At 39.2% G+C, this 17,802-nt stretch overlaps 1 protein-coding gene across 3 annotated transcripts in view; it reads left to right on the forward strand.

Annotated features, from left to right (window-relative positions):
• Positions 1–11,327: 11,327 nt before the first annotated feature.
• The window catches only part of LOC137237278 (amino acid transporter heavy chain SLC3A1-like), a 61,804-nt gene continuing 55,329 nt past the window's right edge, over positions 11,328–17,802 (forward strand). For 2 of the 3 annotated variants that reach the window (XR_010948889.1, XM_067760715.1), the window contains exons 1-2: positions 11,328–11,351; positions 17,501–17,702. Coding sequence is in view for 1 of the 3 variants with exons in the window: in XM_067760715.1 (XP_067616816.1) it covers positions 11,349–11,351; positions 17,501–17,702 (205 nt within the window). In the remaining 2 variants the exon portion in view is untranslated. Of the gene's footprint in view, positions 11,352–17,500; positions 17,703–17,802 lie in introns of those variants that run through there. The other variant, XR_010948892.1, reaches the window with a different exon arrangement.

Here is a 17,802-nt window from a genome sequence, read left to right on the forward strand (position 1 = left end):
GGAAGCTGCTTTGGGATCGCTTGCCTTGCCACTACTTGCGAATGCGACGGTCCTACACTCTGCGAGAATGGAGAAAAAACAGTAGAATGAAGCTCACTGTATTGTGACAAAATTCTGTATTTGCTATCCAAATATTGTTGTTGTATCTCCATTTCTTCTTTAAGACGCTCTAATTGAAGGTTTCGCTGTATGTCGGATTTATCACACTTGTCATTTAATGCACTCATTTGTTGACGTGGCACTGTATTTGCGTTAGTACATGAAATATTAGTTGATGAGCTAGCTATATAGCCAGCATTTAAATGCTGTGGGTGATGTACCAAGGGAATCGGCGCGTGCCTTCCAATATCTATGGGTTGCGTCAACGACTTTACCGCAGGCATGCTTAACCAATAACCGAATTGTGTGCGAGACAGCATTCGTAACAGTTGCGCTTACGAGGTTGTGATGTTGCGAAGTTGAAAAATTTGGTGTTACAGGCACTGCGATGCCCTCAGCAATAGGTGTTGGGATAACCGTGGTGGCTGTTATGGTCAGAGTTGACGCCCTTACGATCGTTCCCAGTATTTGTGCTGTTGTAACTGGTTGACACAGTGGAACATATTGCATATGCCCGTTACTTTTATTAGTATTTGGCGATGATGAAGCTGTTGGTTGAGCAGTTGTAGCTAATACGTCGCGCCTACACCCGACGCAGCTCCAGCTAACGTCAGCAACATTGCTCTCCACTCCGACGCAGTCGAAATGATACCACGAGTTACAGGCGTCACACTGGACCTTTCGCTCATTGTCCACCTCTTCACATACTTGACAATTTTGATCCATGTTTATTGGTTTTAATCTCGAAATTCACTTTTAAAGTTTAAAAGAATTGTTGCGTTCACTTAACGCGCTGTTTTTCAGAAAAAATAAGAGCAAAGATTTTATTAAGCGGATGCTTTTAAACTTTAACTTTATTCGTTGCCTCTGATAAAACTAAACATTTTACACAGTTATTTCAGTATTTATACCTTTTAAGTATGAGCTGATTCTGCCGTTAGATTGTACATAAAAATATTCATGTATGCGAGTATGTAACAAAGCATATCATGTATTTGTATGATATATGTTAAGTAGGAAAGTGAAATTAAAACAAAGAATAAGGAAAATGGGCAAATTAGCAACAATGTAGTTCATGTTAGGTTCACACCGAATTAATCGAAACTTTCGGTGACAGAGCGTAAGTATACCGAAATGATCAAGATGAAGATCTGAGTAGATTTATCCATGTACGTCGTTGAAATTTAGTGACCGGGTATATTTTGGTCTCCGATTAGACACCGACTGGATCGGACCCCTATAGCATGTATTCCCAATACAATCAGTTTTTTTAGAAAAAAGGTTTTTATTATATCTTCGTCAATTTATCAAATCAAAGCTCCAAACTTCACCAGATGGTTTTGTATAAAGCACATATTATTGTCTGAAAAAATCGCAGAAATCGGTCGCATACAATATAATAGATATCCCATAGAACCGGTTGTTCAGATAAGAAGCTTTTTGTGCTTTCTGTCCCATTTTAAGAGCTAGAAAGTTTAAATGCTTACTTGTATGACACCAAATGCTTACGTGTATATATTGTTGCCTGAAAAAATTATAGAGATCGGTTGTATATATACCATATATATCCTTTACAACTTATTAATAAAATGTGAAGCTTTCCGTAATGTCTGGCCCATTTTAACAGCTAGGTTAGGTTAGGTTGAACTGGAAGGTCTGTGGAACCTCACATAGACTGAATGAGTCCATAGTGTTTCCAGAAGTTTGTTTAAGAACCGAACTTAAAAACTCAATCCAAAAGCAGGACCTATGTTATTTAATGCTTCCGTCCTCTTGACAAATACTACAAGCTTTCTTAGGCCAATTCCTGCTTCTAGATCTGGCAGCGGTATTACTATTGGGGCGACTTATTGTGCTTCCACCCGAGTATGACGAAGTCAGAGTAGCAGTAACCAGACTAAAAAACAAGGCCATGGGCGCCGATGAAGCCTACGGAGCTATTCAAATACGATGGCGAGGATTTGGCAGGGCACATGCATAAGGTTGTTAGCAAAATATGGTCGGACGATTGCTATCTAATCTCTTCTTTGCCTATTTCATAAGGAGAGGGATCTTGGAAGCGTATTGTGCGAAAGATTGAAGCGCACTGTGATTCTGCTGATTGGACCTTATCAGAACAGCTTCAGACCTGGAAAAATCGACACACATCATATCTTCGTCGATATTAAAGCCGCCTTTGAGAGTACGAACACACACACACACACACGTTTATAACTTCTCATATGCGCGTGAGTAATACTTGCACAAATTATTGCCCTCTCTTGTGAGCAACTCAGATAAGATATATGCATGTGTTTGTACATTGCTTCTATGCTGCGTGTACGTACATATTTGTAGACATAATGATTGAATTAGTGATGCGCATCAAGTCACTGCTTAGCATCGGCTTAGAGATGATAGTGTCGCTTAGTGCTGCTAATATTGGTTACACTGCCCTCCACCTAAGTCTGATCGTCCCGATCATACAAATCTCCCGATCTAAACGCTGCCAGCCTTTCCAAATGAACCACTTTCATTTTGTGTATGTTTGTTTAATGGTGTGTTCAGTTTATACTTATATTTAAGAATTCATGAGCTTAACACCGGCTTTTACTAATTGAATTTCAATTATTATGTTTTTTCTAAGAGAAAATGGGTTGTATGCGGTAAACTACATCGTTGATCCGTTTTACAACTTCATATGGGCCTTCCCAATTACACTGCAATTTCGTGGACAAACCTTTTTTCCGTTGTGGGTTGTATAACAGCACCAAATCTCCTTCCTGAAACCCTTCCGTATTAAATGCTTTATCATACCTCGCTTACATCTTGTCACTTATAATCTTTGCTCGTTGCCTTACATGATCATATATCTCAGCTCTTCTTCCAAGACACCAGTGGATTTCTTGGCATTTCTCTCCACATCAGCATCTATCCCAAACCTCAAATCAGCTGGCAGTCGAAGGTCATTGCCAAAAATTACTTTTGCAGGGGTTTGGCCCGTTGTTTCATGCACTGCTGATCGGTAAGCCATCAAGAATAATGATATGCGGGTATCCCACTCCTTATGGTACTTGTCTACTACTTTCCTTAAATGTCTTCCAATGTTCTATCGAAACGTCCCACCATACCATCGGACTGAGGATGCAATGCAGTTGTCCTTGTTTTTCGAATGCCCAATGATTTACACATCTCCTGGAACACAGCTGATTCGAAATTCCTGCCTTGGTCAGAATGTAACTCTATTGGTACACCATACCTTTCAACCCAATTGTTTATAAACACTTCTGCTACTGTTTCCGCTTCTTGATTTGGGATTGGGTATACCTCTTTCCATTTGCTGAAATAATCCATAACCATCAGTACATATTTGTTTCCGCAGTTGCTAGTAGGAAATGGTCCTGATCCTTTCAAATGGCGTACCTGAGTTATATTGCTTCACCTGGCCATGACTTCGGGTTTTGGGCCCTTTTGCTCTGCTGCAAACCTCGCAGCTCGCAATTCACTCAGTGATCGACTGACGGCAACCAACGCAATTGAATCTCTGTTTAATCTTCTCGAGCTTCTTCGTGATTCCAAGATGACCTCCGCTTAGACCATTTGCAGCTCGCTGAGCACGTCAGGGATCCTCTTTCTGGGAACAACTATCAGTCTCTTCTTGCATTGACCATCCTCACTCTCCCATACTCGATGCAAACAACCGGATATCAATTCTAAACTGTTCCACTGTGCAATGGGACTCTCTGCAGACATCGCAATGAGGCTCTCTGCTAACATCTCCTCTCTTTGATCTTTCGTTTCGTTCGAGCCCTTGCATAACATGTGACAGATCTGTATCTTCTAGCTGACACTTCCTTAGTTGTTCCTTGTCCCATTCATCCCCACACGTTATAGTCATTAGCCGGACATCTATAATGTCTTCTTTAGCCTCGGCCTTTAAACAGTGCTTGCATTCCAAACTACATCGTCTTCGTGACATTGCATCAGCATTTCCATGAGTACTACCTTTTCGATGCTCAATGGTCATAGCTTTGTAGTCGCTCGATCCACCGTGCCAATTGTCCTTCCAGATTACGGAACTGCAGAAGGCATTTCAACGCTGCGTGATCTGTCCTGACGCGGAATCGCTGGCCGTAGAGGTATTTGTGGAAATGTTTAATGCACTTTACCAATGCCAACAGCTCTCCCCGTGTAACGCAATAGTTCCTCTCTGGTTTTCCAATCGACCGGCGGTAATATGCAACTACCTTCTCCTGTCCATCGACCAGTTGTGATAAACGCCTCCTATAGCATATCCACTCGCATCTGTATCTAGAATAAATGTTGCTCCTGGAATCGGATATGCTAACAATGGGGCAGTGCACAAACGCTCCTTCAATGGTTGGAAAGCCACTTCTTGCTCCTTCTCCATTGAAAATCTTTATTTTTTCTTGTAAGCTCATGGAGATTATGGGCTACGCTGGAAAAATTTGGTGCGAATCGGCAGTAATATGTACACAGCCCAAGGAAACTTCTGAATTCATGTAGGCTATGTGGTCTTGGCCAATCCTTTACAGCCTATATCTTTTCGTTCGCAGTGCAGATGCCCTCTGTCGTTACCTTGTGACCCAAATAATTTACATCCTTTTTAAGCAGCGCACACTTTTTGGGACTTAACTTCAGACCAACCCCAGCTATTCTCTGGAAAACTTCCTCCAAGTTCTTAAGATGTTCATCAAAGTTCTCGCCCAATATGATGATGTCGTCCAGGTAGACCAAGCATGTTTTCCAATATAGTCCTTTCAGTACCCGGTCCATGTGTCTCTTAAAAGTAGCTGGTGCATTACAAAGTCCAAAAGGCATCACTGTAAATTGCCAAAGACCATCACCGACACTGAAGGCTGTTTTCTTTTATTTTCCTCCTTCACCTCAACTTGCCAGTAGCCGCTTTTCAAGTCCAGCGTGGAAAACCATTTCGTACCAGATAGCGAGTCCAGAGTGTCGTCAATTCTTGGCAATGGGTAGCTATCCTTTTTCGTTACATCATTCAACTTCCGGTAGTCCATGCAAAACCTCATTTTTCCATCCTTCTTCTTTACAAGTACTACCGGTGAGCTCCATGGACTAGCTGATGGTTCGATGACGCCGCTGTCGCTCTTTTCTTGTATGATTTGACTCACAACTTCCCGCTTCGCCAGTGGAACACTACGTGGAGCTTGACGGATCGGCCAATTTGATGTTTCGGTCAATTTGATATTTCACAGCGTTGGTGCGGCCTGGTTTGGAACCATCCTGGTCAAATATGTTCGCGTACTTTAGGAGCAGTTGTTTTGCCTTATTCTGATAGGCTTCCTCTAGCCCCTGCGCCCATGCTGTGATGTCATTTGAAAGATCAGTATTACTAGATGAAACGTGTTCCTGGAGCTGTTCACAGTTAATAACTACTTCAGCCTCTTGGCATCTGCCCAATAGCTCTTTTGGTCAATTTGGGTGGTGACTTGAACTCATTCAGCACTCTTACCGGAATACGTCCATCTTGTTTTGTCATAGCCAGGGTTTTTCCTACAAGTATGTTCAGTGCTGATTTGTTTGCTGCTTCGACAACCCACAGTTTGTTTGTCCCATAATCTCCATCAACCTTTGCCCAGATGACTGCTTCGGATTTTGGTGGTATTTACTGACTCTCTTCCACCAGCACTCGTTTACTGCTGTAGCCTCTCTCGTAGCCGAAATTAAGTGGCACATCCATGTTGTTATATCGCATCGTCTTGCTTTGCATATCGATCTTGATGCCTTTGTCGATTAAGAGTGTCCAATCCAATTATGATTTCATCAACAATATCTGCCACTATAAAATTGTGTAGTACCGTGACGTTCCCAATTGCTGCTTCACATGCTACTTCTCCAATTACCTGGGAGTCCTCTCCCGTGGCTGTACGTAATCTAGCTCCAAGCAATGGCCTTATCTTCTTTTTGACTAAATCCGCTCGAATGATGGAATGAGATGCACCCGTATCTACAGTCAGTAAACGTTCCTTTCCATCCACATGTCCTCCAACAGTAAGATTGTTTGACCTTCTTCCAATTTTTGAGATAGAGATTATGGGGCATTCAATTGAGGGAGCCAGCTGTCGCCCCTTGCTGCTGACTCGCTTTAGTTTAACGATTGATTGGTCTTGGAGATCTGATCATCTCCTTCAGCTCTGCGTTTACGACCACCCACATTGTTGGAACTGTTAGGGTTGGTGTTGCAATAACGCGCAATGTGCCCTGGCTTTCCACACTTAAAACATTTGACTGCATCATTATACTTCTGCTGCGTACCCTTCAATGCTTCCAAAATTGTGTCTACCCACTCTATTATTTCTACTTCCACACGATGAGCCTTATATGCTGCTTTACTCAATAGGGAGGCAGTTTCCTGAGTCAATGCATGTAATACCGTTTCAGAAAATGTCAGCTTTGGGTTTGCGTATGTAGCTCGCTTCGTTTCCACGTCCCGTATGCCATTTATAAAACTCGGGATTTTTACCCTCTCGGTGTATTCCACGGGTGCGTCCGCATTTGCGAGATGAGCCAATCTTTCAACATCCGAGGCAAACTCCTGCAAAGTCTCATTCGCTCTTTGGTGACGTTTTTGCAACTCAATTTGGAATATTTGTTTTCTATGCTCGTTTCCATAACGTCTCTCGACAGCGGCCATTAATGATTCATAGTTGTTCCGCTCTCCTGCGGGAATCATCTGTAGGATTTCGGCTGCTGGCCCCTTCAATGTTACAAATAGAGCTGCAACTTTATCTTCAGCATTCGAGTTGTTCACTACTGCGGTCTTCTCAAACTGTAGCTTAAAGACCTGGAAAGGAACAGACCCGTCAAAGGATGGTGTTTTTACCTTTGGATTACTCGCTGAAACAGCTGGGCGATTTAGTTGTAACTGCTCCATACGACCCTTCAAATTATCGACTTCTGCCTGAAATTGAGCGATTTTTGCATCCTGCGCTTCCAGCTTTGATGTTACCCTTGCTTCGTGTGCTTCTAACTGCGAAGACATTTGTGCCACCTGCAATGATAAGCGCTTCTCTTGTTCTTCCATCTTGGATGTTATGCGTGTCTCCTGCGATTCCAGCTGGGATGCCATATATGTCTTCTGTTCTTCCAGTTGAGTTTCCATCTTGGATGTTATACGGTTCTCCTGGGATTCCAGTTGAGATGCCAGTTGAGATGTTATATCTGTCTTTTGCGATTCCAGTTGGGATGACACTGTCGATGTTTGAGCAGATATTGCAGCCAAAATCGTGTTCAAGTCTGTGCTCGTAACTGTCTGCGATGTTTCGTTTTTCTCTTAAATTTGTGTTGTCGTCTCGTCGACATCAACATGAAAGACATACGCTTCCACGTTAATTCCTTCTGCTTCCATTGCCTCTCGTAGTCGTGCCTGAAGTTCTAGTTTAATGCCGGTTGTATTCAATCCACGGCTCTCCAACTCCTTCTTCAGTTTCTGGATCTTCAATTCACTGAACTTTGCCATGTCCTTGTTGTCCTCTGGAATTTATTCAACAATTCCTCTTCTGACACCAATTGTAACGTATTTACTGCAAATCCACTTATTTACAACCTTCTGCTAAGTTCGAACCACTAAACTGTTGAATAAATAACTCCACTCTTCAATAATGCAAAATGACCTTTATTAAAGTACTTCACAATAACACTTATATTTCGCTTACTGATAACTTGCTTAACTCAAACTGATTGACAGCTTAAACGAGACTGATTTTTGCGCCTTTACTGTCGCGCCTTTAACACTTTTTGATTTCTCGTTGCATACTTCTAGGCTTTTCCATTCCAGAACTTACTAGTTAGTTATCAGCTACAAAATCACCCAGCCACAACTACGTTTATAACTTCTCATATGCGCGTGAGTAATACTTGCACAAATTATTGTCCTCTCTTGTGAGCAACTCAGATAAGATATATGTATGTGTTTGTGCGTTGCTTCTCTGCTGCGTGTACGAACATATGTGTAGACATAATGATTGAATTATTGATGTGCATCAAGTCACTGTTTAGCATCGGCTTAGAGATGATAGTATCGCTTAGTGCTGCTAATATTCGTTACAATATTTATTATACATATAATTTTGTTCGCAATATTTTATTTTTCAACGAGACATCAAGAACACGGCTTCTCGCGAGAATCTCGAATTACTCGTAAGCCTCGCGAGATTCTCGAATCTCGAATTTATCGTAAGGCTCACGAGATTCTCGAATCTCGAATTATTCGTAATATTCGCGATCTTCTCGACTTTCAATTCAGTCGCTGCATTGGCAATCTATATATATAAAAAGAAGTGTACATTTTGATTGTCACTCCATAACTCGAGAACGGATAGAAAGATTGCCATAAAATTTTTAGGAAAGATACAGGAAGGAGAGATGATGGTTAGTTGATTTTGAAATCCCAAATCGGTTTAGCCATTCTTGAGTTATGATTTTTTTAGAAATCTAATATATCAATTCTTCTGTCACGGTTTTAGAGGCTTAACTCCTCCGAAACGGCTGAACCGATTCTCATGAAATTTTGTGTGCATATTGGGTAGATCTGAGAATCGGCCAACGTCTACCTTTTTTTTCGCTACGTGCCTAAGGTCTTGAGATCAAAACGTGGACCCGGGTACCCCTAGAATGTGTTTATACAATATAGATATCAAATGAAATCCGTTGATGAGTGCTATATTACAGGATAATTTTCATACAACTGGGAGGCTAGGGTCTCAAGATATAGCCCAAAACGTGGACCCGAATACGCCTAGAATGTGTTTATACATTATGGGCATCAAATTGAAGCTGTTGATGTATGCTTTAGTACCGAGTAAGTTTTACACCGCTGGGTGACTACGGTCTCGAGATATAGGCCAAAACATGGACCCAGAAACACCTAGAATGTGTTTTTACATTATGGGTATCAAATTGAAGCTGTTGATGTATGCTTTAGTACAGAGTAAGTTTTACACCGCTGAGTGACTAGGGTCTCGAGATATAGGCCAAAACATGTACCAGGATACCCCTAGAATGTGTGTGTATTATGGATATCAAATGAAAGCTGTTGCCGAGAGCTCTAACGTTCATTGTGATATTCGATTTAATCGCATCAACCTGGCAAAACTTATAAATATGCATGCGAAGCCGAAATAAAGACAAAAATGAATAATACCCACATACCTATTTACATACGTCCTATTCGATTTGCCTGAAATTTCGTATATAAATTTGCCTATATTAGTATTTACGATGCTTTTTTCCGGGAAGTATACCAGAGACGGACTGGGACTGGGATTAGGACTAGGAATAGGACTGAGACTGAGACGCGGAGTGGGACTGGGACTGAGACTCGGAATGGACTGGAACAAAATACATACTACCCTCTGGGGCTGGCAATAAGAGATGAAGAAGAAGGAGAAAAACTTGAGAGAAGAGAAAATAGAGAAGGAGACTGAGGAAGAGATAGAATGAGACGAAGATGGAGAAGAAGACGGAGGGAGAAGTGAATAAAAAGATTAGGAAAAAGTGTAGAGGGGTAGGGGTGAGTTAGACGGAAAAAGCTTATTAAAATGTATGCAGATAGCCCAAATTTAGGGCAGAACAACGTTTGCCGGGTCTGCTAGTATTCTATATATTTCCAGTTTTTTACTTGTGGTTTTGCGGACATTTTGGCTTGTGCTCCAGAAGAAATCGTAAGCTCTATATAAAACAGCCAATGAATCGATTAAGTTGAATATCGAGAAGCTCGCGAGCCTTACGAGTAATTCGAGATTGGAGAATCTCACGAGCCTTATGAGTAAGTAGAGATTCGAGAAATCTCGCAAGAAGGCGAGACTCGCGAGAAATCTCTTCTCGAACATGTTCGAGAAATCGTAAACTCTAGTAATAAACAACCAATTTTTTTGTAAAACCAAGGCGAATCTATTCTAGGTGGTGCAAAGCGAATCTGTTTACAATAAAACATGCGATATGTATCGAAGTTGTTCCTAAAAATTAAAACCTCTCAAATCCTCGATGCCCCGAATTAGAGTTGAGTTGAGTCTCCACTTTTTGGGAATTTTTGCAGCTTATTCTTAAAAAGCATTAGTTTTTAAGTCGTATTGCCAATGGCAAGGAATTCGAAAAGCAGTCGACCAGCTATAGGTATGCATACTTGCCTATGTCAATTTTTATGGACATGCAAACATATGTACATATGTAAATCTTTATTGATAAAAACGCCAAATTATATTAGGGTGATATTCTTTTAAGTCCATAAACACGTAGTTTTAAGCCACAGTATTAGTAGGTATTAATTGAAAAGATTTTCATCCCAAATACAAAATAATACCTCTGAAAATCCGCTTAAAAAATGTCTGGAATGCTGGAATTCGAATCAACATCCTACGATTTGTTTTTAAGTACATTCAATGAATTTATTCAAGGCCAATTGAGTTGAAATCGAGAAATTTTTCGGTGTTCAAAATCATAGTTTTCTCAAATTGGAAAACTGGAACGCAATTAGACGTATAATTTGTAATTGTACTTTCTAATTTAATTCCTACAAAATTTGTCGTGGCAACACTTTTTTCGCCAAGATTTCGCGAGACATAACTCAAAGAAAAATTTACATACGGACATACATATGTACATATTTACCATGGCATCGATGCACATATTTTTGCTTATTACGAAAAACATTTTTGCTGCTATGGCATCGTTTCCATTATCAAATAAAAAAAATGAACTTTCTTAATGTTGAAAAGGGCCGAATCAAAATGGAGAAAGCAAAATTTCTGAAAACAAATGGACTGAGAGATTGATATAATGGGCAAAGTATAGCCTGGATAATCGTGCGTATGATACTTATTTTTAATCTCGATGAAATGGACAAATCGCAATCAAAATTTATTTCGATTTTCATCTCCCTAATATTGTTTGGGTTTTATTTTATAATTTCGTTGAATAGACAGTTGACGTATTTTTATTGAACCACCCTTATGTAGGTATAAAAAACACTTTTAGCAAACTTTTATTCCTAAAAATGCGATCAAATGGTTAAGTGGTTAAGTTAGCTTGTATGTATGTAAGTATGTTCGCACTTGTCGGGGCGGTTACCATCATGGAATTTGATGGAGAAACGAGTTTCCTTTGGCAAATTGCAAATTTTTTGCATCGTTTGAACCTTTGACTGGACATTTCTGCACTTCAGGTGGACAAACAGTGACCAGCAGACAGGGAGTGCAGTTGATGGCGGATACACGATATAGTGAATGGTGAAAAAAACTAATTGTTTTAACTCATACATATGTATGTATACATGATGTTAAGAAGAGAATTTATTAAAGCTTTTTAGCGAATTTTCCATTAAAAATGTGTGTGAAGTTCAAATATTACAACAACAAAAAATATAAAAAACCGCTTGACGAGTAAGGCATAATTTATTTTCCGTAATTTGTTAACGCTTTAGGCCGTGCGTCATGTAATTTGTTTGTTTTACAATAAGCAACTATTTTCATTTAAACAATAACTAAGTAACTGTCAAAGTATTTCTAAATATTAACAGTGCTTTTTCTTTTACACGACGTTTACGTTTGCTCGTAAAACAACGCTTATCTCGCTTAGATAATGCTTAGGATACCCATCTAGCGGCAGTGGTTAAATAACTAGCTACAGAACAGGGTGTACATAAAATCGGAGACACAACCCTCTGATGGTCATAGTGTATAACATATAGCTGAATCAATTGCGATGAATTGTGCACACGCACCATTTTAAGAGGTGATACATAGAATTAGTGTAGAGGTGAAACATAGACACATATTTCAGTTACATCTGAGTGTAATGCGTATTGAAATTTAGTAGTACTAATTTTATGCGCAGCGATTTCGGAGGTGTATTTAAAGTTTGACACTGAGCAGTCCATATAAAGGTCAAGCTTAAACGTATATAGATGAAAAAAAAAAAAAAACACAGCTAATATAAGTAATGCATCTTTCGAGTGCTTTTGTCGCTAGTTCACATATGTCATCAATCCGATCCACCATTTCAGAGCTATTGTGATTTAAAAAATGATTTTGGATCACGGATCGTAAGACGTAATACGGGCCAAGCTATCTCTGTAGAGAAAACTATTACGAGTATAATGCCAGGTTTTTCAGCGCGAGTTTAAACTTTGGTATAAGTGGGAAAGTTAAAATCTAGTCACTATGACACTACCTTATTCCTTTGTATTTTTTCTTTCTTTATTTTTTTGTCGCCTTCCCTCCTAATACGGCATGATGGAATAAACCGGCAGTTACTCACGAACTTGCGTACCAAAAACGTGTCAGCTGACACAACCTATCTTAAGCTGTAGTCATTGGTGCCGTTTGTCGTATCGCTGTAGTCGCATCCCTAACGTAATCAGGGGCCCTATTCAGTAACTGTGAGTTTTAAAATGTACACTTTTTCTTCATATAATTTGTATTAAAGAAAAATGTACATTTCAAAACTCATAGTTACTGAATAGGGTCCCAACTCTTTATCGTTACGACGTAAACCAAAAACCAATTGATTGGCTACGATACGGTTACGACTTTGGCGGCACCAATGATCGATTGCATTGATTCTGATAAGGTTGGTCGAATCAGCTGTTATAAGGTTACCGATAAATCACCAATGTCTGCAGCTTTATGAGTGTGCAATGTAAACGAAAACTCACCGACGGTCAACGCACGTACGTACGTAGCCCGGAACGTAGAAATCAAAACAATTTTTTTTTTTCGTAAGAACCTGTCAGCTGATCGCTCTCTCACAAGACAGAGTTGCCTATTAAACATTTTGTGTGCTATGTTTGGACCAATTGCAGTTATTATACAAAAAGGCCTAATGATTGTTTAAAATTTTGTTGAATTATCCTAAAATTACTATATAAAATTGGAGGTTACAAATAAATGAACTAAACATTTTTATTCAGTATTTGTTTCTACCATTTGCACAATGAAAAATTGTAATTCCAAAAGTTGATGTTTGCATAAGCATGCATGCAAACTGGTCAATGGCAACAGTGCTTTGCTGTAAACAATACACACTAAAATATGTTATGTACATGTACACAGACGCACACATTGATTCCTACGGGCTTGAGGGTTTGGTCAAACGTGTTTCGTACGACAAAAGATGGAGACATTGGTGCTTTATCGGTAACCCCGTATTGCTAACCTTTTAACAGCTGATTCGACCAACCTTATGAGAATCAATGCAATCGATTATTGGTGCCTCTAGGTCGTAACCGTATCGTAGCCAACCAATTGGGGTTTGGTTTACCGTCGTAACGATAAACAGCTGATTACGTTAGGGATACGGATACAGCGATACGACATACGGCACCAATGACTCCGGCAAAACGTCCGTACATACGGAACACGTCGGTGGGTAACTACCGCTTAAGAGAAGGTGACGCATTGCACATGTTAAGGGCGAATTAATGGTGACTTATAACCATAAAGCCCTAACCAGATAAAACAGCTGATCGAACCTACCTAATGGAAATCAATGTAATCGAGTTAGCGTTATGGTGTGGCAGCATTAATCGATTACATTGATTTCCATAAGGTTGGTTCGATCAGCTGTTTTATCTGGTTATGGCGTTATGGTTATAAGTCACCATTAATTCGCCCTTAAACATTAAAGCCCCGACACATAAGCACTTTTTCATATAGATGAGTTTAACACAAGCTTATGCATTATGAGTAGATTGCACGCATGGCGCCATCTGATATTGAAAAGTAGCCATCTCTCAAATTTTGTTACAAGCAAAGCATAAGAAGAAGAATGTAACATTTGTTTTGGTTAAGGGTGTTGACACACTTTGCAAGTGAAATTATTTTTCCCACTGGTTGGTAAATTTTCTAACATTTTTGGCAAGTAAAAACTATAATATAACAAATTAATACGACACAAAATATGTTAGCAAGTATATTTGTTCTATAGGGATAATGTTTATACCCGTGCTTTGCGAAATTTTTTATGTGAATGCGCAAGCCGAAATAAACTTCAATTGCCAAGTCTGAAGTTCTTTCATAGTTACAAACGCAACATCTTGGTTGATTGTGGCGATTTTATTGGAATGCATAAGCTTGTGTTAAGCGCATCTCTGTGAAAAATGTCATTAGCTATCATCCGGTGGCAAAATCCTGAGCCAGATAAATAATTTTGCATGTAAATGCCACAACAACGATTTGAGCCAGGTACATCCAGATAGAAGTCTGGTTCAATTTGTGAGCCAGATAATTTGCTAATTACTTCTTTTTAGGTTGGCAACGCGGCCTTTAATATACCTGCTTTTTCAAAAATAGATGTCGCTGCTTAGCCTTTCACCGTATGAGTTAAATGAAAAACAGCGGCGACATCTGCCTATCACATTTCACGTGTGCGAAAATTTGACGACATCTGCTTCTCAGGTCTCTCAATGATTCAGAGCATTCCCGTGAAAATTGAGCGTGAGCCGGAGCTGTAAAACTCACTGAAATACGGCAATTGTGTCACGGCCTTTAGTTCAGCTGTTTTGTATGAGAAATTTTTACGTCATTTTCCTTTAGCTCTTGTTTTTTTCTCTCTTTCTTTCTTTCGCTGAAGCAGTCAAGTGTGACGTAGATGCGCAGAACGATGCAATTTTTAACTCGTGAATGCACAATCTTCTGTGTGTGATTTGTGCTTATACGGTTTCAGGCATGGCGGAATGATGCAAGATGGCAGCATGGTGACATACCTAAAAACATAAATAAAAATTTCATGTACTTTGTTTTTGTAAATTCGATGGAAAAATTTCAAAATCGTACTGCGCCGGAAGTTGATGTATCAAATCAAATAAAAATTTTTTATAATCAGCTGCTACCTTGTATAGTTGCGCCATGGTTTCATCACACAAATCACACAGGAAGATTGCGCATTGCGCATGTAAACATTAGATCAGCTGTTTCTTATGATGTATGAAATGACTCTTTTCCTTTAGCTCTTTTTTTCTCGCTCTTTTTTTATTCGCTCAAGAGTCAGCTATGACGTACGTGCACAGAACGAAGCAATTTTGAACTCGTGAATGCGCAATCTGGTAAGGTGATTTGTGGTGGTTTCAGGAGGTGCAAGTGTGTAAAGTATCCTCGTGTTCCAATGGTACATGAACCAGATACGGTTGATATCCATCGTAGGAGTGCGGGTTCAAATGCCACTCCCGAGAGAAAAGGCTTTGAAGAGATTTACAAGATATAATCGAAACAGCTGTCGCCTTGTCCGTCCTGGTATCACGTTGTCTAAATTTTTCCCAAATTATTAAATAAATTATAAAATTGCCAATTGTTGTTGTTTTTATCGGCCTATTGATAAATGATTCAAGGTTCGATTCGAGCTGAAGGCCAAAACAATAATTTTTTTCTATCTGCGCAGCTATGGCAACTTGTCTGAACAATTTTCTACTTACTATTCCAAAAACAAAATTCAATTTTTCAAATTTAGAAAAATTAAAAAAATAACAATAATTATTTATTATCACTAGAAAAAAATTATTGTTCTGGCCTTGAGTTCGAATCGAACCTTGAATCACATATCAATAAGCCAATAAAAACAAAAACAATTGTTAATAAACCATGAGCACTTGGGAATGTCAAAACAGGGTAATTGACAATAGACTAATCCAGCATTATCAGTGATTTGCAACAGTTGGAGCAACGCTGAATAAATATAGCTGGTAAAAAGGAATAGAAGTAGGAATTTGTCAGTCAAACAAACCACCGCTGTATAGCTAAATGGTTAGCGCAGCGTGCCTAAAGCGTATTGATGATGAAGGCTTAGCAATCTTCGAAAGGGATCTATCTGCACAGCTATGGCAGGTTGTCTGAAAAATTTTCTACTTACTATTCCAAAAACAAAGTACAATTTTTCAAATTTAGGAAAATTTAAAAATAACTAATTATCATTAGAAAAAAATTATTGTTCTGGCCTTCAGCTCGAATCGAACCTTGAATCATTTATCAATAGGCTATGCTGAAGATATCACACTTAGTTTGATTCACAATGCCCATTATTCTCAAGAAATGTATTACGGCATTGTGAATCAAAAAACTAAATGTGATATCTTATCTGTCAACTGCCTGACAGGATGTTTAATATTGCTACTTTTTAGCGTTTTGACTGGGTGTTCAATATGCCGGCGCATAGGACCGGCTATCTTCAGCGGATGATAGAAAGAGATACAGAATGAGACAGCGATAGTCAATTACAAATCAGGTGATACAATCACTTTGGAATTTTGACGTCTATGCAGAAGATATCACACTTAGTTTGATTCACAATGGTATTACGGCTCAAAAAGAAGAATCAGCTGTTTTGTTGCCGCCAAACATACAAATCATTGTAGTGTTCCCAAGGACCGTGTTTGAGAAAAAACTCAATTAGACTATAAAAGTCCTTCGGAAATTTCATATATATATTTCCGTCATAAATGGGCTAATTCAGATTACGCTTTACATTCCACAAATTCTGTGTAGTTGGCTTATCTCTACAGCAACAACGTACCTGCATGGAGGAGCGAAAGCATTACAACTCTTGCGTGTTGTGGCAAAATAATGCGCCAAATTAGAGGCATTACTTAATAAAAATTTACCACCACGGCAGTAAATAAATGTTAATGTGTTGGTTACATTTTTCGTTTGCCATCTCCATTGTGAATCAAACTAAGTGTGATATCTTCTCATAGACGTCAAAATTCCAAAGTGATTGGATCACCTGATTTGTAATTGACTATCCCTTTCTCATTCTGTATCTCTTTCTATCACCCGCTGAAGATAGCCGGACCTATGCGCCGCCATATTGAACACCCTGTCAAAAGGCTAAAAAGTAGCCATATTTATCATCCTGTCAGGCAGTTAACAGATAACATATCACACTTAGTTAGATTCACAATGGCCATCTGCTTTGGACAATCCCTACCATGCCAACCTAATATAAACGCACGCAAGTAATTTTCTGTCAAAAATGTCTCATGCACATACAACTTGTATGACAGCAACCCAAATTGAATTTGCTGCGTGAAAACCTAACTCGATTTCCAATTTTTGTTCTGCGTGACATTTAGATTTGACGTTTGCACACATGCTTTACATTGTCGCAACGCATGCTTATTTGGGTTAGGGCAAAAAACGCCGGTTGTTTGCGTGCGCTAAAAAACGCAGTGCTGTTTTATTAGGTCGGCATGTACTTCAGTGCAATGAAAACAATAAAGTCAGCTGATGAGATGAGACAAACGCCTAAAATAAACATTACTTCATATGTCAAAGTCAAAGTCAAAGTAGGAATTTGAACTGTATATAAATATATCATTAATCCTTGTTTATATTTTAGCAAGCTTGCACTTAACAACACTAATTTCTGATTTTTGGAAACGGAACAGACGGCAAAGAAAAGTCAAAAAATGAAAAGTGCTGCCATTCGTAAATTAAACGTCAACGGGGCGAACTCGTCATCGAAGGAGCAGCCACAATTGGAAGAGTTTTACAAGCAAATTCCCGAAGGCCAAGAGTTTGTAAAAACCAAGGAGCAAGTTCCTCAACAAACAACGGATAACGTAGAAGCGGCTAAAAATCTAACAAAGGGTAAGTTATTTTCAATTATATCAAATTAATTACGGCTAGAATGTCTTATCAAGTTGAAGATTTAAGCTTATAAAGAAACATTGCTAGTGAATGGAATGCT

The sequence above is a fragment of the Eurosta solidaginis genome, chromosome 1 (assembly GCF_040869045.1).
Source record: "Eurosta solidaginis isolate ZX-2024a chromosome 1, ASM4086904v1, whole genome shotgun sequence".
NCBI classification, from domain to species: domain Eukaryota; kingdom Metazoa; phylum Arthropoda; class Insecta; order Diptera; family Tephritidae; genus Eurosta; species Eurosta solidaginis.